At 48.2% G+C, this 25,256-nt stretch overlaps 1 protein-coding gene across 5 annotated transcripts in view; it reads right to left on the minus strand.

Moving 5' to 3' along the window:
• CSPP1 (centrosome and spindle pole associated protein 1) overlaps positions 1 to 25,256 on the minus strand; it is a 1,290,317-nt gene that overhangs the window by 261,834 nt on the left and 1,003,227 nt on the right. For all 5 annotated transcript variants that reach the window (XM_085605499.1, XM_085605497.1, XM_085605498.1 and 2 more), the window contains one exon: positions 13,366 to 13,432. In XM_085605499.1, coding sequence (XP_085461625.1) covers positions 13,366 to 13,432 — 67 coding nt within the window. The remainder of the gene's footprint in view (positions 1 to 13,365; positions 13,433 to 25,256) is intronic.

Here is a 25,256-nt window from a genome sequence, read left to right on the forward strand (position 1 = left end):
GTAGGGGACTTGGTCATCCATGTAGTCCTCCAATGCATCTGTATCGGAGCATGTGGGGGAGAACCGGTGCGGATCCTGGTAGGATGAATGGAAGGGTTCATAAAGGAGAGGTTCCGATTCTGCAGGCAACTTCCTTTTTAGTGGGATCCTGAAAGGGTCCAACGGCGGCTCCGAAGTTATCCTTCGGTCGTGGAGAATCATCCTGCCAGTGTCGGCGTCGATGATACGTGCCGGAGACGTCTCAGCAGGTGTGACCGTAGGTTGGGTGACTCGTGTCCTGAGTTGGAACATTTTTGGGATTGTTGACGGAGGCAAGCCGAAGGTAATGTTGGCCGGCACCGAAGAGGCTGCTGGAGCTCCGATCGAACCGGAACCCGACGTGTCCTGGAGGACAGCTGTGGTTTTGCTGCCTTGCGCCGCACCAGGTCGTACTTGGGGCGCCTTCGAGGCTTTGGCACCGGCCAGGCTCGTAGAGGCGGCCGTAGATTTTTTCGGCGCCGGCGGTTCATCGAGTCGAGGTGCAGAGATCACCGTCGAAGTCTTCGATACCTGAGGCTTAGGTGTCGTCGAGGGAGCGATGCGAGACACAGCAGGTGGTACGGCCCTTGGTGTCGTCGGTGCCGGTAGCCGAGCAGGTTTGTCGGTGCCGATGGCTTTTTTCCGTTTGTCGACTCCAACGTCGCCCGCTTCAAGTTCGTCACCGAAGTCCCTCTTGGTGCGGTCGGTGCCGACGCGGTGCGCTGGCGTCGAAGGCCTCGATCCGACCAGCGCCACTTTCAGTTTCGGTGGAACCGGAGCAGCTTTCGGTTTCGGTTTTGTGGTAGGGAAACCAGCCTGTTTATGTAGTAATGGCTGCCGCTGAACGTCCGAGGCCGGGCCCGAGGGCGGGGCCGAAGAACTGCGGGATGGGTCTCGGGTAAGGCCCGAAGGCGATCCCTCGACCGGAGCCATAGGCTGTGGCACTGGTGTTTGAACGGTTTGAACAGGTAGGCCTTGTTCATCATTGGAGCTACTTTCTTCGGCCCCTAAGGCCTCCTCGTCGTCTCCTACCTCGGTGTCGTCTTCACCTCTGTGGAAGAGTGACTCGTCTACCTCGTCCGATCCGGGTTCGTGTTCGGAAACGGGACTGGAGGGCAAGACTTCTAATTCCTCGACGTCTTCGGCCTCGTCGAAGATGTCTGTTGGGGCCGGTGCCGCGTGCTGCGCCTCAAGTCTCGCCGCTCGTCGATTCCGCAGAGTCTTCTTGGAACGGAACCGGGCACAGGCCATGCATGTCGATTCGTCGTGGTCCGGCGAAAGGCATTTGTTGCACACCGGATGGACGTCGATGTGTGGGTACTTCGCATTGCATACCGGACACCTTTTGAATGGCGTCCTCGATTCCATCGTCGAAGTAGTCGATGGACAGGTAAATGCGAAAAAAGTCGGTGCTGAAAGTTAGTAAACTAACAGGATTGTATCGAAACCCGATCGATAAACAGTACCGACGCAAACTAAAGGCCTTTTGGCCTCGAAAAAATATTTTCCTAACTTGAGCTAAGATAGCACATCCGAACCCAATGGCGGAAAAAAACAATCTGAGGATGGAGAGGATGCCCATGCGCACTGTAGTCCAGGGGAGGAGTCACCTATCCAAGGATACTTCGAAGACTCTTCCAGGACAACAACGTGCAAACATCCGGACCCAACACTAGGCGGCGATCTATGCACAGATATGAATTCAGCAGCCCACATGCCTCGAACCATGTAATTCTGACGGATTCTTCTAACTGCAGATTATTCACTTTGTGAATAGATACCGTGAATAAGCTCTGAGCAAAAGGCCCTGCAGGAACGAGCGAGCAAAATGCTCCTCACAATGGACACGAAAGTCAAGGTAGTAATGCTTTGGAAAAGCATGTACCAATGCACCTGTAGCTGCCTTACACATAGTGAAAATATCACAGGAGATTACCAACTGCCTACAACATGAAAATATAAATAAGCCCAAAGCTGGGTCTGAATTAGATAAACAATCACAGGCCGTAACTGGCACAAGAAGGCAGAGGGACGTGAGAGGAATAATTTTCAAAATCAATTTATTTAAACATAAAGAATCAGGACAGTAATCTTTTCAAAAAAGGAGAAAATGATTAATTCCATGGTACAGATATGTGTAAGTCCCACAAAACACAATCATACACACTTTCATTCACACAACATACTCATTTGTTCAACAAAAACATATTTACACAAAACCAAATCATTTTATAAATAGATTTAAAATCATTGACATTAGAACGTGAACAATTTCACAAAATGAAGGTTCCAGAGGACTCGTGCTCTCCCAGTTCTTATGGACAGACAAAGTCTTCAGGTAGGCACAGAGTAATGAAAGCCAACGCACGTTTCCGTGTTGGGCCCACAGGGGGCTACACCTTCATCAGAGCAAAGGGAATAGTAAATGTGTGGGACACACAATGAACACCTTTAATTCAGATAGATAGTTAATGGCGGCCCTCCGTAGCAAGGATGGAAATGATTCAGAGCTTAAAAGAGCTCTAATAAACGATTCCAGGAGGTAAGTTGAACAATAAACTCCGGGTATATGAAACTTATGACAGCAACACGGCCAAAATCCACCGTGATGTGCCCAACACGCCAAATGTTAGTTCTTCGGTCGATATAGGGTGCGCTTATCGAAAGGGCAGGACAGAGGAAAAGGAATATGCTACTTACCAGTATGCATCTGTTCTTGGCATGTAGAGCTGCAGATCTATACACTGTGCATAGATCGCCATCTGGTGTTGGGCCCGGATGTTTGCAGTTTGTTTTTCCGCTTGGAAAGTCTTTGGAAGTCACGAGGTTGGTGACTCTTTCTTTGGTTCGTATTGCGCATGGGCTTCAGCTCCATCCTCAGATTGTTTTTCGCCAGCAGGGAAAGATGGAGCGTAGTAATAACAGTAAAGAAACCCATGTGTGTTGTATCTAAATAAGATAGACTGGAACGGATACAGGTAGCCGGGGAGGCGGGTGGGCGTGTATAGATCTGCAGCTCTACATGCCAAGAACAGATGCATACTGGTAAGTAGCATATTCCGTTCGAGGCATATGAGCTGCAGATTATACACTGTGCATAGACTATATAGCAGTACCCAACCCTAGCGGCGACCACCGGCATCCGTTGCAGTTGTTTGGAACAGTGTTTTTAGTACAGCCTGGCCCACACTAGCTTGTTGCTTGGTTTGCACATCTACACAGTAATGTTTTGTGAAAGTGTGCGGTGTTGACCATGTCGTTGCTTTGCAGATGTCATCTAGTGGTAGGTTTCCTAGAAAAGCCATAGAAGCCCCTATCTTCCGGGTAGAGTGGGCTTTAGGGTGAACAGAGAGAGAAAGAGACAAATAGCTGTTTGGTTTTTCTGAAAGGTTGTGTTCTTTGGATGTAGTAAAGTAAGGCCCTTTTAACATCCAGTGTGTGTAAAGCCCTTTCCGCAGCGGTTTGAGGTTGTGAGAAAAAGACGGGTAATTCTACCGACTGGTTTAGATGGAAGGGAGAAATGACTTTGGGTAGAAATTTTGGGTTGGTGCGGAGTACCACCTTGTTCTGATGCATTTGAAGAAAAGGTTCCTGTATGGTGAGTGCTTGTATTTCACTAACCCTTCTAAGGGAAGTGATGGCCACTAGGAATGCTGTTTTCCATGTGAGAAATTGCAGCTCACATTTATGTAATGGTTCGAAAGGGGGTCCCATTAGCCTTGTGAGAACTATATTCAAGTTCCAGACAGGTGAGGGTGGTACTCTGGGTGGAATTACTCTTTGGAGGCCTTCCATAAAGGCCTTGATGGCAGGCACCCTGAAAAGTGATAGGTGCTGCCTGTTCTGTAAGTAAGCAGCAATTGCTGCCAGGTGTAACCGAATGGATGTATATGCTAGGTTACACCTTTGTAGATGGAGCAAGTAACATATGATGTGCTGTATGGACACATTTAGAGGGTTGATTGTGTTGTTGTGGCAGTAAACAACAAATCTTTTCCACTTTGCAGCATAGCATGCCCTAATAGTAGGGCGTCTAGCTTCCCTGATAATATTCATGCAATCAGGGGGAAGGTTAAGGTATCCAAATTCTAGGACCTCTGGAGCCAGATCGCAAGGTTGAGCTGAGCTGGGTCCGGGTGCCTGATCTCTCCATGGTTCTGGGTTTGGAGGCATGGTGAGAGGTGTAGCTTTTGGTGTGGTACTACCGAGAGTTCCAGCAGTGTGGTGTACCACGGTTGTCTGGCCCATGTTGGAGCTACTAGGATCAGTGTTAGGGAATGCTGTTGTAGCTTTCGCACCACTAATGGAATTAGTGGGAGAGGTGGAAAAGCGTATGCAATTGTTTTGACCAGTTCATCCATATCGCATTGCCTTTGGACAATGGGTGTGGATATCTGGCGGCGAAGCTTGGGCATTTTTTGTTTTCGTGGGTGGCAAATAGGTCTATGTGTGGATGCCCCCACTTCTGAAAGAATGGGTGAAGAACCTGTGGGTGAAGTTCCCATTCGTGAATCTGTTGCGTTTGTCTGCTGAGCAGATCTGCCACGGTGTTTTGGACTCCTGGGACATGTTGGGCCAGGAGAAAGATTTTCTGTGGAATTGCCCATCTCCATATGCTCTGTGCTAATTGAGAGAGCTGTGGAGAGTGTGTGCCCCCCTGTTTATGAATGTAGTACATGGCAGTCATGTTGTCTGTGCGAATGAGGACTGCCTTGCCTGAAATTTGCGTCTGGAAGGATTTTAGGGCTAGGAAGATTGCCAGTAACTCCAAATGGTTGATGTGGAGTAACTTCTGTTGCGGCGTCCATGTGCCCTGTACTGTGAGATGTAACAGATGAGCCTCCCAGCCGGAGAGCGATGCGCCTGTTAGGATTATTTGTGGAACCGGGTCCAGGAACGGTCGACCTCTGGAAAGGTTTGTGGTGTTCCACCACTGCAGAGAGCGATGGGTGCGACCGTCTACCAACACCAGATCTGTCAGTTGCCCCTGGGCCTGGTTCCACTGGCGTGCTAAACACTCTTGGAGTGGACGCATCTGGAGTCTTGCATGGGGCACTATGAAAATGCAAGAGGCCATCATCCCTATCAGTTGCATACACACTCTTGCTGGGAGAGAGTGTTGAATAATTAATTTCTGACGCAGAGCCTGTATGTTTGCAATCCTGGCAGGATTGGGATAGGCTATGGCTTTTGAGGTGTCTATGGTAGCGCCGAGGTATTGTTTTGTGTGGGATGGTACCCGGTGGGATTTTTGGTGGTTCACTGTGAAGCCTAGCTGGTGAAGTAGTTGGATTGTAGCGGCGGTGTGTTGCACACATGGTAGTAGGACGTGGCTTTTATTAGCCAGTCGTCCAAATATGGGAAGACGTGAATGTGCTGTCTTCTGAGGTGTGCCACCACTACTGCTAGGCACTTGGTGAATACCCTTGGTGCTGTTGTTACCCCGAACGGGAGCACCTTGAACTGGTAGTGTTGCCCGTCCACTACAAATCTGAGGTACTTTCTGTGAGCATGGTGTACTGGGATGTGAAAGTACGCGTCTTTCAAGTCCAGAGTGGTGAGAAAGTCGTTTTGGGAGAGGAGTGGAAGAACCTGTTGAAGGGTTACCATGTGAAAATGGTCTGAATGTATGTATGTATTTAGAGGTCTGAGATCTAGGATAGGTCGTAGAGTCTCGTCTCTCTTTGGAATCAGAAAGTACAGGGAGTAGACCCCTAAATGTTGTTGATTGATGGGGACCTGCTCTATGGCTTTTTTTTGCAGGAGTGAGATTACCGCCTGTTTTAATAACGTAGCATGTTCTTGAGACATAAGGCGTTGCCTGGGTGGAATGTTTGGGGGGGTAGATGTTAATTCTAGGCAATAACCTGAATGAATAATTTAGGTCACCCATCTGTCTGAGGTGATGAAGGAAATGTTGTATTCTGCCCCCGACCGGAGTGGAATGGTCTGGAGGGAGCGTGGGAAAGTCATTGGGTAGGCGGTGTGGCAGAGCGGGCGGTATTTGTCTTGCCTCTGTCCTTATTATTATTGCCTCTGTATCCGCCTCTTTGATAACCTTTTGTGAAGGTAGATTGAGGAGGGGATTTGTATGACGTGGATGCACTATCCGAGGAGTAGCCCCTGCCCGTGCCCCGAAAGGAAGAGCGGCGAAAAGAGCGCCTAGGAGTATGTGACTGTAGGGCTCCCATGGATTTCGCTGTGTCAGTATCTTTTTTCATCTTTTCGAGGGCTTCATCAACTTTTGGGCCAAATAGATGATGTTGGTCGAATGGGTGGTTCAGTATAGAGGCTTGCACCTCAGGTTTAAAACCTGAAACTCTGAGCCAGGCATGGCGACGGAGAAGGACACTGGTGTTTATGGCCCTGGAGGCTGTATCTGCTGCATCTAGGGCACAGCGTATAGAGGTATTAGTTATTGTTTTTCCCTCTTGGATCAATTCATTAGCCCTATTCCTGTATTTTTCAGGGAGATGGTGCATGATGGTCTCTAACTCATCATAATGCGCCCTGTCGTATCTGGCCAATAGCGCTTGCGTGTTGGCGATACGCCATATATTGGCGGCTTGTGACGCAGTGCGCTTCCCTGACGCGTCTAGGAGCTTGGACTCAGGTGGTGGTGCTTCGCCTGACGCCTGAGAATTTGAGCGCTTCCTAGCTGTAGATACCACTAGGGAATCCAATGGTGCAGGGCCTTTGATGTATGAAGGGTCTGTGGGGGCGGCTTTGTATTTTTTCTCTATACGGGGGTTTAGGACCCTGGCCCTGACTGGGTCTTTAAAAACCTCCGGTGCATGTTTGATTACTCCCTTTAACATAGGTAGAATGGCAGTAGACCTATGTGCATTATCGAAGGTGTCTAGGAGAAAATCTTCCTCCACTGGGTCAGTATGTAACTCCACCCCGTGGTAGTGTGCCGCCCTTTGTAGTAGGTGGTGAAAGCCTAACGAATCTTCAGGTGGGGATGGCCTAGATGGGTAAAGGTCATCCTGTGGGACATCTGGGATGTCCGGATTGTTATAATCGTCCCATGGGTCTGGAGATCCAGTAGGGGTGGGGTCTTGTGGCACATCTGCTGGATCATAATAAGGGTCTCCTAAATCATCTGGGACAGGAGACAAGGTTGGGGAATGATGAGGCATGGGTGGAGAGGGGGGAGGTGGGGAGGGTGGAAGAGGTGGAGGAGGTGGAGGCGGTGGGGAAGGCACTCTGAAAGGGGAGGTAGCAGTGTCTTTCCTCTTTGGAGGTGGAGGTGGAGCTGGTTTGTCCAAGTGTCTCTTTTTTTAAGACAATGTCAAATGTCCAGTTTTTGGATCCTTGGTGAGTGTCTTTTGCAGAGGATCCGGTGTAAAAAGTCCTTGCGACACTGGTTGTTCGGTGGGCGCCGAAGTTTTCGGGGCCGACGGCTTTTTAGGTTTGTCTAAGCCGTGCTTCTTTGGGACCTCCGATTTTTTGGTCGGTGCCGAAGAGGGCTTTGGCACGGGAGTGTCGGTGCCGAGGGCCTTGTGATGTTTGGTCGGCACCGGAAGGGCAGGTTTCGACACCGAAGGCTTTGGTGCTGGGTTTGGTGTGGAGGTGGAGGCCGATCTTTTCTTCGGTGCCGAAGGGTGTTTTTCGGTACCGCTGGTCGGCTGGCTCGAGCCCGAGCTGCCGGAAGGCTTCATAGGCTTCTTTACCAGGCCCGAAGGTGGGGTGTGAGAAGCAGTATCCTTGGTCTTGCCTAGGCCAGAAGGCGAAGGTGTGACCGAAGCCTTTTTGGGTATCGGTGTGGGAGGGGGTATTGTACTCGCGACCCTCTGCGCCGGGGTGATGTCCTTCACATCTGAGTCGTCGGCCTCGGAAGCACTGACGAGGTCGTCGTCCTCTTCTTCGATGTTCTGCTGTCCCGGAGCTTCGACGTCGTCCCCAAAGATGTCGACTGGAGCGGAGGTCGAGGAGTGCGCCATGTTGCGTCTAGCCCGTCGATCTCGAATAGTCTTTTTAGAGCGAAAAGACTTGCAGGCGGGACAGTCTCGGGCCTCGTGTTCAGGGGAGAGGCAGAGGTTGCACACCTCATGATGATCGGTGTGGGGAAACTTGGACCCACATCGAGGGCACTTCTTGAAGGGAGTTCTTTCCATCAGCCGAGACCGGAGCCGGGATAGGCCCGAAGGCCGCCGTCGATGACCGGAATCGAAGAAGTGCCGAAGAGAAGGTGATTAAGATGATTTATTATCTGAAGGATCTCGATGAGCGAGGATTTTTGCGTCGATCGTTGAACTGGAAAAGTTCGGAACCGGAGCGCGAAGTATTACATACGAGCCGGATGGCGGAAAAAAACAATCTGAGGATGGAGCCGAAGCCCATGCGCAATACGAACCAAAGGAGGAGTCACCAACCTCGTGACTTCCAAAGACATTCCAAGAGGAAAAACAAACTGCAAACATCCGGGCCCAACACCAGATGGCGATCTATGCACAGTGTATAATCTACAGCTCATATGCCTCGAACAATAAGTTCCTTGATGATTTAGTCACGATAGAGGGAAGGACCTGATAATATCCTCCACCGAGGGGCAGAAATGTTTCCAGGATAATTTCTCTGAACGTCGGTATTTAAATGCTGTTCAGAGTCCAGAGTCCGAGTAGAAATACAGCGGTATTCAGTCTGAATACCGCTGTATTTCTACTCGGATCTAAATACCTGATCATCTTTTTCCTGGCGGCTAAAGCACTCACGATTCATGTTCGCTTTTACGTGATCCTCTACCGTTCTACCTCTTGGACTCTGAACAGCATTTAAATACCGACATTCGGAGAAATTATCCTGGAAACATTTCTGCCCCTCGGTGGAGGATATTATCAGGTCCTTCCCTCTATCGTGACTAAATCATCAAGGAACTTATTTTTTCCTCTGTCCTGCCCTTTCGATAAGCGCACCCTATATCAACCGAGGAACTAACATTTGGCGTGTTGGGCACATCACGGTGGATTTTGGCCGTGTTGCTGTCAGAAGTTTCATATACCCGGAGTTTATTGTTCAACTTACCTCCTGGAATCGTTTATTAGAGCTCTTTTAAGCTCTGAATCATTTCCATCCTTGCTACGGAGGGCCGCCATTAATTATCTATCTGAATTAAAGGTGTTCATTGTGTGTCCCACACATTTACTATTCCCTTTGCCCTGATGAAGGTGTAGCCCCCTGTGGGCCCAACACCGAAACGTGCGTTGGCTTTCATTACTCTGTGCCTACCTGAAGACTTCGTCTGTCCATAAGAACTGGGAGAGCACGAGTCCTCTGGAACCTTCATTTTGTGAAATTGTTCACGTTCTAATGTCAATGATTTTAAATCTATTTATAAAATGATTTGGTTTTGTGTAAATATGTTTTTGTTGAACAAATGAGTATGTTGTGTGAATGAAAGTGTGTATGATTGTGTTTTGTGGGACTTACACATATCTGTACCATGGTATTAATCATTTTCTCCTTTTTTTAAAAGATTACTGTCCTGATTCTTTATGTTTAAATAAATTGATTTTGAAAATTATTCCTCTCACGTCCCTCTGCCTTCTTGTGCCAGTTATGGCCTGTGGTTGTTTATCTAATTCAGACCCAGCTTTGGGCTTATTTATATTTTCATGTTGTAGGCAGTTGGTAATCTCCTGTGATATTTTGACTCTGTTTCCCCTGTTCCCTCTGCCTACCCATCAGATCTCCAGGGGTCCCCCTTCTATTGGATGCTGCCTTACACATAACCAGCACAGGAAATTAGCATGCCACTGCAGCGGTGGCAACCTTGGCTCTAATGGAATGAGCCCGTAAGCCTTCTTAAGTCTGCTTCTTTATCAATACATAGCAGATCTTTATGCGGTGATCCTCAGGAGATGGTCCTTTTTTAATGGCCTTTCTCTTTTGCCCTAGAGATCCCTACAAAAAGCTGAGCGTCCATTTAATGTCTATTGGTGCAAACTATAAAAAAGCCCAGTGCCCTCTTAGGTTCCAAATGATGAAGTCTCTCTTCCTCAGACGAATGGAGCGCAATGCCGGGAGGGTGAGAGTCTGCCGACATGAAATGGAGTGGCCACTTTCGGAAGTAAAGAAGCTTGGGTCTTCAACACCAAATTATCTGAGAGGAAAATTGTATAAAGGTGGGTGAATAGAGAGAGAGCCTACAGCTTGCTCACATGCCTAGCCAATGTTATGGGGATAAGAAAGACTGTTTTCAATGTTAAAAGTCTCAATGGACAAATGTGAAGCAGCTCAAAAGAGATGCTACATTCAAGTTCTGCTGCGGCATCACAAACTGTTTTGGTGGAAACAAATGTTGCAAATCTTTCAAAAACCTAATTACAACAGGTGATTAAAATAAAGAAGGCTGATCTGGCAACTACAAAAAGCTGACAGAGCAGGTAGATGAGTTTTTCCACCCTGGAGTTTAGAGATCCTGCTGGGTGGTTAACTATCAGAGAAATTTCCAGGCGGTTTAGCCACTTACAGAGGCACAGAGCCTCCTGGCACTGGACCCAAGACCCCCACCCTGCCCTGCTTATTGCACTACCACATGGCAATGGTGTTGTCCCGGAGCACCTGCCCCAGATTTCCTATGATGGTGGGCAGGAAGGCTTTCAAAGTCAAGTGAATTGCTCTCAACTCTAACAAAGCTTCTAATCTAATCTAGCTTCTGCCAAAACAACAGGGGACTCAGATTGCCACCTCTGCCAGATGGCCTCCCCAATCCGAAGAAGTGATGCATCCGTCACCACTTTCAAATGTGAGTGGGCTAAAGAGAGGGATCTGGCACTGACCCTGTCGAGGTACAGCAGCAGACACTCTGAAGGTCTTTTGCAGTCACTTCTGATATCAGAATACAATCTAATAGATTCCCCTTGATGCTGTGCACCCTGAGGCTTCAGAGCCTGCATGTGCCATCTGGCATGTTTTACAAGAAAAAGACACTTTCAGTTGTGTAACTGAAAGAAGGGGATATGGAAACAATTCATCTGCAGGTCCAATGCCAATATCCAATCCCCGGGGTCAAGGCCAGAAAGGACCTAGGATAGCGTGAGTAGCTTTAATTTGTCCTTCCACAGAAAGGTTTTGAGAGGGCCAAGATCTAAAATAGGACAAAGGTATCCATCCTTCTTTGGCACTAGGAGGTAGCAGGGACAACACCCAGCTCCTACTTCAGATCCCGGAATCCTCTCTGTTGGCCCTTTGGCCAGAAGGATCTGCATTTCTTGATGCAAGATAAACAATTGGTCCTCCATCAGCCACCCGGAGGGTGGTTCAAGGTACAGTAGGGTCGAAACAAATGTGAAAGTGTAGCCCTGATGTGCAATTTGCAGGCCGCCTTCTCTGAAGTGATGACTTACCACCCCTGGAAACAACAACTGATCTTGCGTCAGATAGGGCGGCTGTGTACCAGGAAGGGCAAATAAAGATGTTCTGCAGCTGCTGAGGCTGTAGGGGCTGGCGACCGAGCTGCCCATTTGCTCAGGGTGCCTTGGGTGTTGTCTGTAAGCCAAAACCCATGCCGTTAAAGGGATGGAAGTATGCAGGGCTGCCAGAGGGGTCTGAAGTTGGTGAAACTGAAAAGCCCTACCCTAGCCAAAGAGGGAGTGAAACTGCTGGTGAAATTGTCTGGTGGGAGCGTACAGACTCAAGGAACATTATGTGGGCCTGAATTCCTTGATCTGTTCCTGGGCTGAATTTGCTTTGTCGCCAATAGGGCAAGAGCTATCAAAAGGCATGTCCATTTAAGATGACTGAACATACCCAGAGAAGCCCGCATACATCATCCAGGCAAGGCGTCAAAGTGTCACACTTGTATCCATCACCTGGCCTAAGCAGTGGGTTGTTCCCAAGCCATAACAAATTAAGATTTAAGCTGTATCACGGCCATCCTGGATAACTTGGGTCACAGATGCCTGAAGGTCATCCAGAACTGCTGAAAATGTTTTCCCATCAAGTACCATAGCACATGGGAGTAGCAGCCTAGAAGACAGCTGGCATTTACTGATCACAGAGTAAGGCTTGGGGAGGAGATACACTACCAAATGTCTCTATTTTCTTAGACTCATGAACAGGTTGAGTGGTGGGAAAGGCATTGGGATTTCCCTTACTGGTGGACGCCTGCACTACAAAGCTCTCTGGCGGGGGATGTGTGAAAAAAGTAGGCATCTGGTGCTTGCACATAGCACCCTGACTATGGACTGATGATCATGAACATGGTTTCACCTAAGTGCCCAAGAGGGAATTCGCGAGGGCCTCATTATAAGGCAAAAGAGGTTCTGAAGACATTTGAGCAGTAGGGAGGGTGGGGGGTGGTAAGTACCATTAGTCGTTACGTCATAGTAGGCACTTACAAGTCTAGAACTTCTGCCGCCCTCCACATAACAGTGAAGGAGGCGCTTTCTTCTGTGTTAGGGTCAGGAGGAGAAACCAGGCTACTATTTGACAAATTAGAATGGCCCCTGGCATCTTGCAGTTCTTCATACCAGCTTTCCTCAATACATTGGGGACAAAAGCATACCCTTCATCAAAACTGTCACTGTCCCAGTCAGTGCTGAAAAGAAAGTGTAAAGTCTGGGCCCTACCACATTGTATAGGCAAAGTATCATAATCCATACTCCAGTGGAAACAGAGTGATGTCTCAGCTCAGAGTTGGAAAGCACAATGGACTGCAAATCCTCCTCCTGGGTCAAGGACACCAGCATTGGTGAAAAGTGAACTAGCACAGCGGGAAGTGCCAGAACTAAAGCCAGTGCTGGACGCAACGCAGGTTTGAGGGGCACAGATGGAGTTGAAGTTGTTGTATGACATTCCTAGTAGTACTGGTGTTGATTAGAAGGATCGGTAAGGATAGGATAGCTCATTTCAGGCAATAAAGCCTGAAGATCAGCTATTAAGATTAGGGTTGCTCTTTCAGAACTATCACTCCCAAATGCTGAAAATCTCTTGCAGCACTGTAGTAAATAAAATCAGCAAGTGCAGGGGATTCCTGAGATAAGTAGGCTGACCTGAGGAACTCGAGCCTCCAAATGAAGGAATCCTGCTGTGTGGGCACCAGATACAGTGCTGACTGTGTACCAAACAAGGTCTAAAATCAGACTTCTCTCCACAGGAATGGGTAAAGGCAACAGAATATTAAGAATTCTCTTGAACTGGACCATGATGTTCCATATGCAGCAAGTGGAAATGGCTAAATGCAAGATTATTAAGGAGTACGGCACAAACACATAAATATGCATTTGTAAACAGAAAAGATTAATACAAGTTTACCTCGAGAGAGCATAAAAGGTATCACATTTGTTTCTCAATTGAATGTGCTCTAGAAGCAAGTGGCAGTACTGAAGGATACACACTCACCATGGGCACGCAGCTGGTTTCTTCTTGCTGGGACCGGGGGAGACTGACTTCGAGATTTTGGATGTTCCTGTGTGTGCAAGGAGTACATTATTACCAAATAGTTAAAAGAAAATATGCAAGTTAACAAAATACATGCCTAACTTGTACAAAAAATCTGAATCCTGAATCTGTTCCATTAGTCAAGGTGTTGTCCAGATCACAGTTATCAGAAATAGGAAAAAAATAAAACGTGCTGTATGGATATATTTAAATTATTTGTAACCGAGCGTCACGAAAGCAAATTGGTGTGACAAATGTGCAGATACCTACACTTGAGATCTTATTGATGGCTAGCATCCAACCACAGAACAGGGAGGATGGCAAGACTGGTGAGAAATCTGCGGCTAGACAGTCTTTCAGAAAGAACATTATAGAAGGTAAGTAACTTCTGGTAGAAAGAATTGTAGCCGGAGGTGGACTGTCGGAAAGTGCCCCCTTTTGACATGGTCAACCACACGTTTTGCCCTAGTACTGATCCTTTTCAACTTAAAGTGCGCTGGGTCCCTGCTAACATGGGCCCCCGTGGCCAGGGCTCTTTCCCTTACAACGGGTAAATGTCTAATTGTAACTCAATTGGCAAGGACTTTAGAACCCCTGAAAGTCCCTAGTAAATGGTACCTCTGGTACCCAGGGCATGGGTACTAAAGAGGTTCCCTATGGGCTGCAGCGTGTATTGTGCCACCCAAAGGAACGACCCACACAAAAACTGCATGCAGGCTGCCACTGCAGGATACGTGAAGGGTGCAAACCATTTTGAAAGCATGACATGGCACACTACATATACCATATAGAAGTTAACCCTCGAGCAGGCGGTAGAGCCCTTAGGCAGGGTGCATTATATTAAATGTGAGGAGATATCTGCATGAGCAGATATGCTCCTGTGATGTCTGGTTCTGTGGGCACGACATTGGAATTGATCAGTAAGCCATTTTAAGCATATGTACTAAGTACCGGTCATTACAAGTTAACCTGCTACTTAATGGCTTAACTGAAAATAAGGGAGTTTGGTATCAAATACCTCGTTTTAATAAATCCACACTGATGCCTCTGTTGAATTTATTATGACACACACACAGAGGGCACTTTAGAGGTACCCCCTGAAACCTGCCAGGTTTCTAGTGTGCTGGCTGACTGGACTCTTCCAGCCTGCCACCCCAGTGGAGTTTCTGACCTCCCCTGTTTAAGAAAGCCAATGAGGTCAGGAACAATGCCTGCTCCGGTCAGAAGGTGAGCACACCTCCTCCAGCAGGATAGTTAATGAATGACCATGGCCAAGGGAATATCAGAGAGCACTCTGAGATGATTAAGACATTTCAAGCAGAGATCAGCCTCCTCTGGGCTCCACCCAGCGGCTTTACTCAAGAGCGAAGAATGCTGAGGGGAGATCCTGGAGATAGAAAATATGACTGGTGAGCTTCCCTGAAAAAGTTGAGGGATTCAATGTGAATGTTTTGTAGAAAATTTTGTCCAAGATGTTGTGAAATGGGACAGTCTCTCTCCACACTTTGTGACTGAACGTGCCCACAGAATGTCGGGTCTCCGGCTAAAAACCTCAAGAACAAGACCATAATGGTATTCCCAACTACGCACAAGCAGTCCAATCAAAGAGATGATCTTTTGATAGAGCAGATCCAGAACTGCGAAAAAGAAACAATATGCCATGATGTTTCCGGCAAAACTACGGGTGATCATTGAGGGTAAGTTGTGGTTCTTTGTGTTACAGAGGCCAGAGAGTTGCTCGAGGGCTGGAGACCAGTGGTACACAGGAAACTGTAGGCGATAAAGTGCACCTCTGGTGCAGATCCGGCAGGAGAGCCAGACCACAGTAAAATTGAAACATTTAGATACCCATACAGCGATGAGCCAAGACAGGGGAACTGCATCTAATATAAACAGTGATGACTCCCGTGCAGATTAAGAAGGGAACCGAGGAAGAGACACGCTGCTGTGGTCTGAGGTAAATGAAAAAGAATACTGGCTCCTTGAGTGCCAGGACAATTGCACAGTTGGAGTGGTGCTGTATAGTATTGCACTAAAAGGACTTCCAACGCAGGTTTGATTGGGGGGGGGGGGGGTGAGGGGAGGATGGCTCAAGCAACAGGGTGGGTAGTTCAACACTTGCAGTTTGAGGCAGTGGAGAGGAGGGGGAGTTCTGGGGTGGGGCAACGAGGGACAGCTACTAATATCAGACACTCAGGTTGAGGCAGAGACACAAGTGAAGACAGACAACTTAGTGATGAACAGATATGGTATCAGAGTGGACACAGGTTAGGGCATAAAAACAGATGGTCTCGCTCATGTCCTTGAACGGGAATGGCCTAAACAGGAAATTGAAGAAGTGGGTTGTGGCGAAATACCTGGTGAGATAAAGTCTAAATCTCATACTCTTGCACCTGGTGGTAAAAAACTGTGAGCTCCTGGATAGAGGAAAATGCAAGGTTCTGGTGCACGCTGGTTTCTCAACAAAGTTCAGAGGGTTTGGAATCCTTCCTCATCTGTCACTTCTGCTTATGGTTACCAAGCCCTGAACAGACCAGTGGGATGCTGTGCAGTGATCCAGGGGGACTGAAAAGGCCACATAATTACAGTGGCCTCATCGTACCTACTACTAGAACTACAGATGGCTACACTTGGTCATGGGGGCTTCGATCACTCAAGCACCCGATATCATACTGCTGATGGGGGGCTGGGAGGGGGATATTTCATTTCACCGATGAATACTGCCCTTGATAGAGTCACCAAAAGTATTTAAATGGGTAAAGAGGATAATTTTGCCTTCACCATGGGGCTCCTGGATCTCAGGAGGAAGATCACCCAACACAGTTACAATACCCGGATGCATTCAATGTACTGAAGGCTATGACCATATTGGACTACCTGCCAGTACCAAAAATGCAGGGAGGCCTATACTGTTCCACAATATAAGAGGAATCACAGATCACTCACCAATAATTATAGTTTTGCAATGCCGGGATATAAGACACGATGGGGACAGAAATTAGAACAATGGGAGCTTACTAGCTGGGATACAAGATGGTATCTCACAGAATCTACTGATAGATACTTCATAGAAAATATGGGATCTGTGAGTTCTGGCATAACAATCTGGAAGGTCTATAAAACAACAATACTGGGCCGGTTAATATCTCACACATAGGGCAAGAAAAAAGACAGGCAGAGAGAACTAGTAGACATAGAAAACAAATTGGGGATGATGGAGGGAAAAGGCACGTCACATCGAGATGGCCACAGAAGAACAAAGGCTGCTGGCTGAGGAAGAGGTGAGAGCACTCTACTGGGCCCAAAAACACAGGGTCTATGAGTTAGGAAACAAAGCGGGGAATATGTTAGCATGGCTTGCCCGCAGAGACGAAATTCAACGATGGGTGCACAGAATTAGGCTGGAGAATGTGGCAATGGTAGAAACTGCAGGCAAAATACAAGAGGCATTCAGATCCCACCTGTGTTATTTATATAGTTCCAAACTACAGGTAGCTCTGGTGAAGATGCTGGGTTTCATCACGGACATTCTGACCCCACACTGCGAGGACAAGGCACTGCTAGACCGTAGGACAGATGAAATGGAATTGGGTAAAGCGATTGTACAATTAAGTAGTGGTAAGAACACTGGAACCAATGGGTTTCCGTATCATTTTTTTAAATGCATGAAGGGGAAACTCGGAAGTCAATGCTAGGTATGTTTGAGGAAGCCAAGAGGAAGGGTGGCCTTCCCAGCGATCTTGGAGCTGTGACAATAGCTGTCATACATAAAAAGGGTAGACCAATTAAAGAATGTACATCATATAGGCCAATTTCCCTGCTCAAAATTTAAGTCAAAGTGCCAGCCAAAGTCCTGGCAAACTGCCTTGACAAGCTCATCCACAAAATAGTGGCCTCTGACCACCAGATGAGACATCAGTCTAGAACAAGTACCTTGTTATCTCAATTTCAAGGTAAAACAAAGAACAATAGCCAATACAGCATAGTCTGAATTATTAGATTTTTACCCTATATTTTTTAAGAAATGCATCTTTGACTGGCTTCTTGATGCTCATTGGTTATATCAAACACTCCTAAGTTGATGTTGGAAATTCCATCTTAGATAAGAAACAATATAAAAGGACTGCCACTTGTCAGGAGATGTCCTTCACCCCAGATTAATTTGAGCAAGATACTGCCAGACCATAAGACGATCCTGCGTGCCAGAGATGCTGCCGTATCACACTTTCTGGTGAAAGCTGATACCGAGCCCAGGAGGAACTGATGATGATTGCATCTTTGCCATTCGTAGGGACCCCAGCCTCCTTGACTCCTGATAATCATTCTGGTATAAACAAGGTATGCAATGCACTCATTCCCTAAGAAAATCTAGCTGCAAGTTATTCTACTCTCTATGCTCTCCTAGCATAGCGCATAGAAGTAGCTTTGAGGGTGTTACTTTTTTTAGATGCCAATTTAACCATGGTAGAAATGTTCATTTTAATTTCTTTGTCCGCAACCTGTATTTGTGTTGTATTAATCATATTCTATGTTGTTATTTGAAATATGTTGAGCAACAGGGTGTCCCTGTTGAAATAAATGTGCTTTTTAGTTAAAGTGTCTTTTTCTTAGCGTATCGTGAGTGTGAGTGTGTGTGAGAGAGAGATTGAAGAGAATGAAAAAGGTTAGTTTCTTATTACCATGGTGTCCTTGGATCCCTTTTTAGAGACTGTTAGTAACCAAAATTCACCAACGCCATTTCAATTATGTATTGGGTGAAGTTTTGTGGGGCTACAAATACCTGTCTCTCACATTCAAATGTTGGTGCATTGAACTAAGTCCACTTGTATCAACATAGAGTGTGAAATAAACCTTGTAGAGCTGAGCCAGAGACTCAATTTATGCAACAATACTTCCCAGACAGAGCCAGCCCTGATGGCAGACATGGAAGCCAGAGGAATTTCCTACGTAGGTTATATGACAGAGGTCCCACTCGAGATCTACTGTCCGAAACGGCAATGGTCCCGAAAATATGGCATGCAGCCCCAAAGATAATGGAATGTGAGGTGAGATTAATGCTGGAAATACCACTGTAGAAAGTGGATATCCTGGTAAAGATAAAGGGCTTGGATGCATTTTACCAATGGGATTTGTTGGGTCTATCTAAAGTGGGAGATGTATATGAAGAGGGAAACTAGATACCCTTCTCGGAACTCCAGAGACAGTATGAGCTGGCTGATGGGCAATTTGTGAGATATTTTCAAGTGAAACAGGTGTTGAGTGAGTATGCAGCATTATACAAAGCCACAAAAGATGAGACACTGTTGGAATACAGAATACTGGCAACACGCTGCACAAAAAGCAAGCTCACAAATATAGAAAACACTCATAAACTGCCAAAGCCCATTAGACATTAAAAGCCAGATGTGAACAAAACCTGGGAGTACTAGAGGATGCAGATTGGGAAGAGGCATGTCGATATCCCAGAGAAGCGTTTTTTTAGAATGGAGTTTTGACTTGTTCAATTTAGAAATCTTACACCGTGCCTATTTCATGGGAGCTAGGTTGTATTAAATTACATGGGTAAAACAAGTGACGACGATTGTCTTAGGGGATGTAGTGAGAGGGGGACATTAATATATCCTTTAAGGAGCTGGCCCTGCCTGTGGACAGTCTGGACGCAGATTGAACAACATATGCCTGCTGCCATGGAGGAACATATTCACCCTCAAGCCACCCAGGGTTCTGCCAGGGACTGGGGGGCCGGGAAAACGTGACACTGCCTAAATATGACCTGCTATTTTGCAACACGGTGTGGCAGGTGTCAAAACAATATAAAATATGTCAGTGGGGAGTGAAACCCATGCCATGCATCAACAGTTACGAGGACTGCATGCATGCAAGGTGAAGCCACAGGCTATCTGGCAAGGGGCTGAACCCAAAGGTTCGACAAGATATGGGCCAAATGGCAAGATTTGCAACAGGAGTGCTGATGAGGCTACAGTAAAGGGATGGATGCAGGTTGCGCAAATGAGCTATATGCAGTGGGAGGGATTGAGTCCCTCTAGAATAGTCTGGGTATTCCGAAGAGTTTGTGCTCACTTTGCTAGGAACATGAATGTACTTTCAATTTATTATTGATTACAATATTTATACCTGTTTTTACACTTTGTACCAAGATCTGTCTGACAAACCAATGCAAGATAATTGTCTCACATAGGTTGGTTGTTAAAATTGTGGGAAATTTTAATAAAAAGATTTCCAAAAACACACAAAAAAAGTCTGCCAGGTGTTAGGCAATCAGTGTGAAGCCCTGAGTGCACAGCCACTTTCAGAGGTATTGAACCTCCTGGTAGAGGACCCACAACCCCACTTCACCCTGTTTGTTCAGTACCAAATGGCCCTTGTGTTACCCATAGAAACCTGCACCCTTTCACCCTTGAGAGAAACACCTTCAGTGCCAAGCAAATTGCTCGCAACTCTAGCAAGGTGATGTGGAGGTGCTCTTCCACCAAAGACCAGAGTCCTCTGATCTCCACATCTCCCAGATGACCAACTCAACACAGCAACGATGCATTCATCACAAAAGTTAGCTCTGGGTTCGTTAGGAAGATGGGTATGCCACTGGTCTAACTGCAGTCGAGTAGTCACCACTGCAGATCCTTCATTACCTGGATGTAGTTTGACAGGCTGCCTTGATGTTGAGTCCACTGAGACTTCAGAACTCACTGCAGAGCTTGGATGTGGCACCTGGTACGGTCCACACACAAGATACACGAGGCTAAGAAGCTCAGAAGCCTCAGAACTGCTCTCACCAAAACCCAGGTCAGGTGTTGAAATATTAGGATCATAGCCCAAATATCCTGGAATCATTGAGATGGAGGCATAGCTCGAAAAAGGACCATATACAGAATGACTCGGGCGTGACCTCGGCACACTGATGGAGAAATCAAACAATGTTAACAGGTTATCAGGAGGTAGTTTGCGACTCTTTTAGGTGAGCCCGCCTTAAGGAGCCAGTCTTCAACGTATGGGAAGACTGGTATTCCCAACCTCCACAGATGAGCAAAGACCACCACCATCACCTTCGTGAACACCCAAGGCACATTGGGCAGGCTAAAGGGAAGCACGCAGAGCTGAGAGTGCCCTTGCCCTACTCGGAGCTGCATGTAATGCCTCTGGGACTGCAAGTCAGGAATGTGAAAATATGCATCCAGAAAATCTAAGAGCACCATTCAGTCTCTTGGATCCACAGCAGACAGATCTTGGACCAGACGGAGCATCTTGAACTTATCCTTCCTGGGGAAGAAGTTTAGAGGGCAGAAATATAGGATTGGGAGAAGGCCTCTGTCCTTCAGGAAACACCGGAATAACATCCAGTCCCTATCTCTGGTACTGGCACCCCCTCTATTGCTCCCTTCGCAAAGAGAGTCTGAACTTTGCTCAGAGTATGGACAAGTTGTCCTCTGGGAGGTGTAGAGGTGCGAGAGGCATTTCCAGGGGGACAGGACAGAAAGGATTGGAAATAAGCATGCTCTATGATCTGGAGCAAACGTTGGACTGACGTGGTTCTCCGCCATCCGGGGAGCTGAAAGATGACCAGACCTCCAACCAAGTTATCATGTGGTGCCAAGAACAAATTAAAGCAGTTTTGCGGCAGTGGCTGAAGGGGGAGGGGTTAGGGTCTGGGCAGAACATTGCCCCTGTGGACCTGAATGTTGTTGGCTGGCTCCCTAGCCTCTCCCAAAGGGCTAGAAGGCTTGCGGCTGCTAAGGCCTATATTGATGGTGCCTCTGCAGATATCCCCTGCTGAAGCCTCGAAAGGGGAGTTGTGTGTTGGGGGGGGGGGGGGGGCGGGGGGGGGGACTGCTGAGCTAGGCCCTAAGTGGGTGTGCGCTCTTTAAATTTCTCGAGGGCAGAGTCATCCTTCGCACCAAAATGTTGCAAGCCATTGAACGGCATGTCCATCAGGGACTGTTGGATGTCCGAAATTGCAGCTTTTTGACATTGTCACCCCCACTTTTTGCCTGGTAAATGATGTGATTTCAACTGGAAGTGCACTGGATGCACTGGCTAACCAGGTCACAAGTGCCAGATCTCTTTCCCCAAAACTGTACAATTGTGTTCCTAAATGGCAATACCGTTTGCACGCTTTGTAAGTTCCTAGTAAATGGTACCTATGTCCTGAGCTACTAAAGAGGGTCCCTAAAGGCTGCAGCACGAAGTGTGCCACCCTAAGGGACCCCTCAACAAACCCATTCAGTACTGCCATTGTAGGCTGCGTGTTTTGGTGTAGACAAAAGTGAAAACACAACATGACGCACATACCTGTGTGCCATGTCCCCTAACACTGCATGTAATATTTGTATGTCACAACTACAGCAGGCCTTACAGCCCTAGGGCAGGGTGCCTTATATTATCTGTGAGGGCATATCTGCATGAGCAGATATGCCCCTGTGCTGGTCATTTACATTGCTGCCAGTACAAGAGTAGGAAGGTGGATATCTGACTATGGTTACCCCCAACTTTTTGCCTAGAGTCTAGCTGGTTTTTCGACTTAGTTGGCCTGAGATCCTGCCATTCAGGGTTTCAGGCTGTCTGCTCTCTCTTTAAAATGGACTCCATGTACCCTAGGTACATACACAATTGGTAAGGATCACCTTATTGGACCCTGTACAGTGTACCCTAGGTACCCAGGGCATAGGTGTACCCTAGGCCTCCCAGGGGCTGCACCATGTATTATGCCACCCCTGGTCTGGCCTTCCAATCAGACACAACTGGCTGATCACTCAGCTGGGGCAAGGTCGTGTAATCACCCCTTGCTTAGATATAGTATACCTATATCTACCCTTAATATAGACACATGTGTACCTATCAGCCACTCCTATGGCAGGCCTTAACAATCCTGGAGGCAGAGTGCTTGGTAACATGTGAGATGGTGCTCTAGCATGAGCTGAGCCTGTCTGCAGCTTTCGGAACCATGTCCTTATAGCTGTTCTATGATATAGCCTACCATATACTCTTAAAGAACAAGTTACTTACCTTCGGTAACGATGTATCTGTAAGAAACATTAGTTAGTTAGATTCCTCACCTTAGAATATCCCCAGGCGTCAGACTGGATCCGGAAGATTTTTCGTCAGCAATACCCCTTGCGCGTCGCTAGGCGTCGTCTGCGGCTCCGCGTCCGTCGTCGGCGTCGTGCGCCGGGATGACGTCGTCGGAGTACTTAGACGCCGCCCTCGCGCGCTGACGTCAGTTCTTGTACATAGCCTTCCGCGCCAGGAACGCAGAGCCATGCAAAGACCGACACTGGTGCCAAAAATAAAATCTAGGGGCCTGAAAGGACAACCTTAACCCTAGATGTCAGTTCGCAGAACGGGGAGGATGGGAGGGTCGGTGAGGAATCTAACTAACTAATGTTTCTTACAGATACATCGTTACCGAAGGTAAGTAACTTGTTCATCTGAAAGAAACACGTTAGTTAGATTCCTCACCTTAGAATAGATACCCAAGCAATACCATCCCCGGTGGTGGGTCTGCGAACCAAGATCACACCAGAAAGTCCTGGAGGACAGAACGGCCAAAGAAGCCATCCCTCCGGACTTGGCTGTCAAGGCAATAATGCCTGGCAAACGTGTGTAGCGAAGCCCACGTCGCCGCCTGACAGATGTCCTGCAAAGGGACTCCCCGTCCCAAGGCAGTAGTAGCCGCCGTGGCCCGAGTAGAATGGGCGCGCAGCCCAACAGGAGGGTCCTTTTTAGCCAAGGAATAGCAAATTTTTATACACAAAACGACCCACCGAGAGATGGTTCGTTTGTGCACAGCTTTCCCCTTCTTAGCGCCCACGTACCCAACAAAAAGCTGGTCGTCCACCCGGAACTGTTTTGTGCGGTCCAGATAAAAGGAGAGCGCACGTTTTGGGTCCAGACGGTGGAGCCTCTCTTCCTCTTTGGAAGGATGCGGAGGCGGAAAGAAGGTGGGCAAGGTGACAGACTGCCCAAGGTGAAATGGAGTCACCACTTTAGGAAGAAAGGAGGGACGAGGCCGAAGGACAACCTTGTCCGGATGAACAGATAGAAAAGGAGGCTTTGAAGATAAAGCCTGGAGCTCACTCACCCGTCTAGCCGAGGTGATGGCTACCAGAAAAGCAGTCTTTAGAGTTAGAAGACGAAGAGGGCAATTGTGAAGAGGCTCGAAGGGAGCGCACATCAGGAATGTCAATACCAGATTCAAGTCCCACTGAGGCATTACAAAAGGGACAGGAGGGAACGTGTGTGTAATGCCTTTGAGAAAGCGTGTAACCACAGGGGACTTGAAAAGAGAAGGCTGATCAGGAAGCCGCAAGAAGGCGGAGATGGCAGCAAGATAACCTTTCAGGGTGCCCAGGGCAGAGCCCTGCCGGGCCAGAGAAAGAAGGAAGAGGAGAACCTCAGAAAGAGGGGCGGAAAGGGGATCCACAGCCTTTGCTGTGCACCATGCCACAAATTTGTTCCACCGGCAGGCGTATACCGACTTTGTGGAGGGACGCCTGGCTGCCAGAATGATATCACAGACTTCAGGAGGCAAGTCAAATGGCATCAACTGCCGCCGCTCAATCTCCACGCATGAAGGTGGAGGCTGGACAGGTTCGGGTGGAGGACCGTCCCCTGCTGCTGCGACAGAAGATCCTCCCGAAGGGGCAGACGTATCGGGGGATCGGTCAACAGACTGAGTAGCTCGGGATACCAGTATCTTCGTGCCCAATCCGGAGCCACCAAGATGACTTGGGCCCGGTCGTGCCTGATCTTCTTCAGCACTCTGGGCAGAAGTGGTATAGGCGGAAAGGCGTACAACAGACCGCAACTCCACTCGTGACGAAAAGCGTCGCCGAGCGAGTGCCGCCTTGGAAATTCCAACGCGCAGAACTGCTGACATTGCGCGTTCTCTTCGGTGGCGAATAGATCTAACCAAGGCTCTCCCCACTGCTGAAAGAGGCCTTGCGCCACTTCGGAGTTCACACGCCATTCGTGATCCATCATGCACCGGCGGCTGAGTTCGTCTGCTCTGGCGTTCAGAGAGCCCGCCAGATGTTGAACCACCAGGGTGACGCCCTGGTGTTCCAGCCATGTCCAGAGGCGCAGAGCCTCCTGACAAAGGGTCCACGACCCCACCCCGCCCTGTTTGTTGCAATACCACATGGCGGTGGTGTTGTCCGTGAACACCTGCACGACACTTCCCCTGACAGAGGGAAGGAAGGCTTTCAGTGCAAGCCGGATCGCTCTCAACTCCAACAGGTTGATGTGGAGACGAGACTCCGCCGGAGACCAGAGGCCTCTGATCTCCGCCTCTCCCATATGGCCACCCCATCCCAGGAGGGACGCATCCGTCACTACGACATGCTCTGGTTGGGGAAGGGAGAGGCTCTTGCCCTTGACCCAATCGCGGTCCGTGAGCCACCACTGCAACTGTTGTGCAGTGCCCTCCGAGATCAAGACATGGTCGGACAGGTTGCCGTGATGCTGGGCCCACTGAAACTTCAGGTCCCACTGCAGAGCCCGCATGCGCCGCCTGGCGTGATGCACTAGTAGGATGCAGGAGGCCATCAGCCCCAGAAGCCGCAACACTAGCCTGACCGAAACCCGGGATAGAGGCCGAAAGATGGGAATCAGGGCCCGTATATCCCGGACCCGCTGTTCCGGTGGATGGACCCGGAACTGCGCCGAATCGAGAACCGCTCCGATGAAGAGGAGCTTCTGAGAGGGACTCAGGTGTGACTTCGGCACGTTGATGGAAAACCCCAGCAAATGCAGGAGATCCGCCGTAGTCTGGAGGTGGGAGACGACTGCCTGGGGCGAGCCCGCCTTCAACAACCAGTCGTCGAGATAGGGGAAGA

Source organism: Triturus cristatus, chromosome 5_1 (assembly GCF_964204655.1).
Source record: "Triturus cristatus chromosome 5_1, aTriCri1.1, whole genome shotgun sequence".
Classification (NCBI taxonomy): Eukaryota; Metazoa; Chordata; class Amphibia; order Caudata; family Salamandridae; genus Triturus; species Triturus cristatus.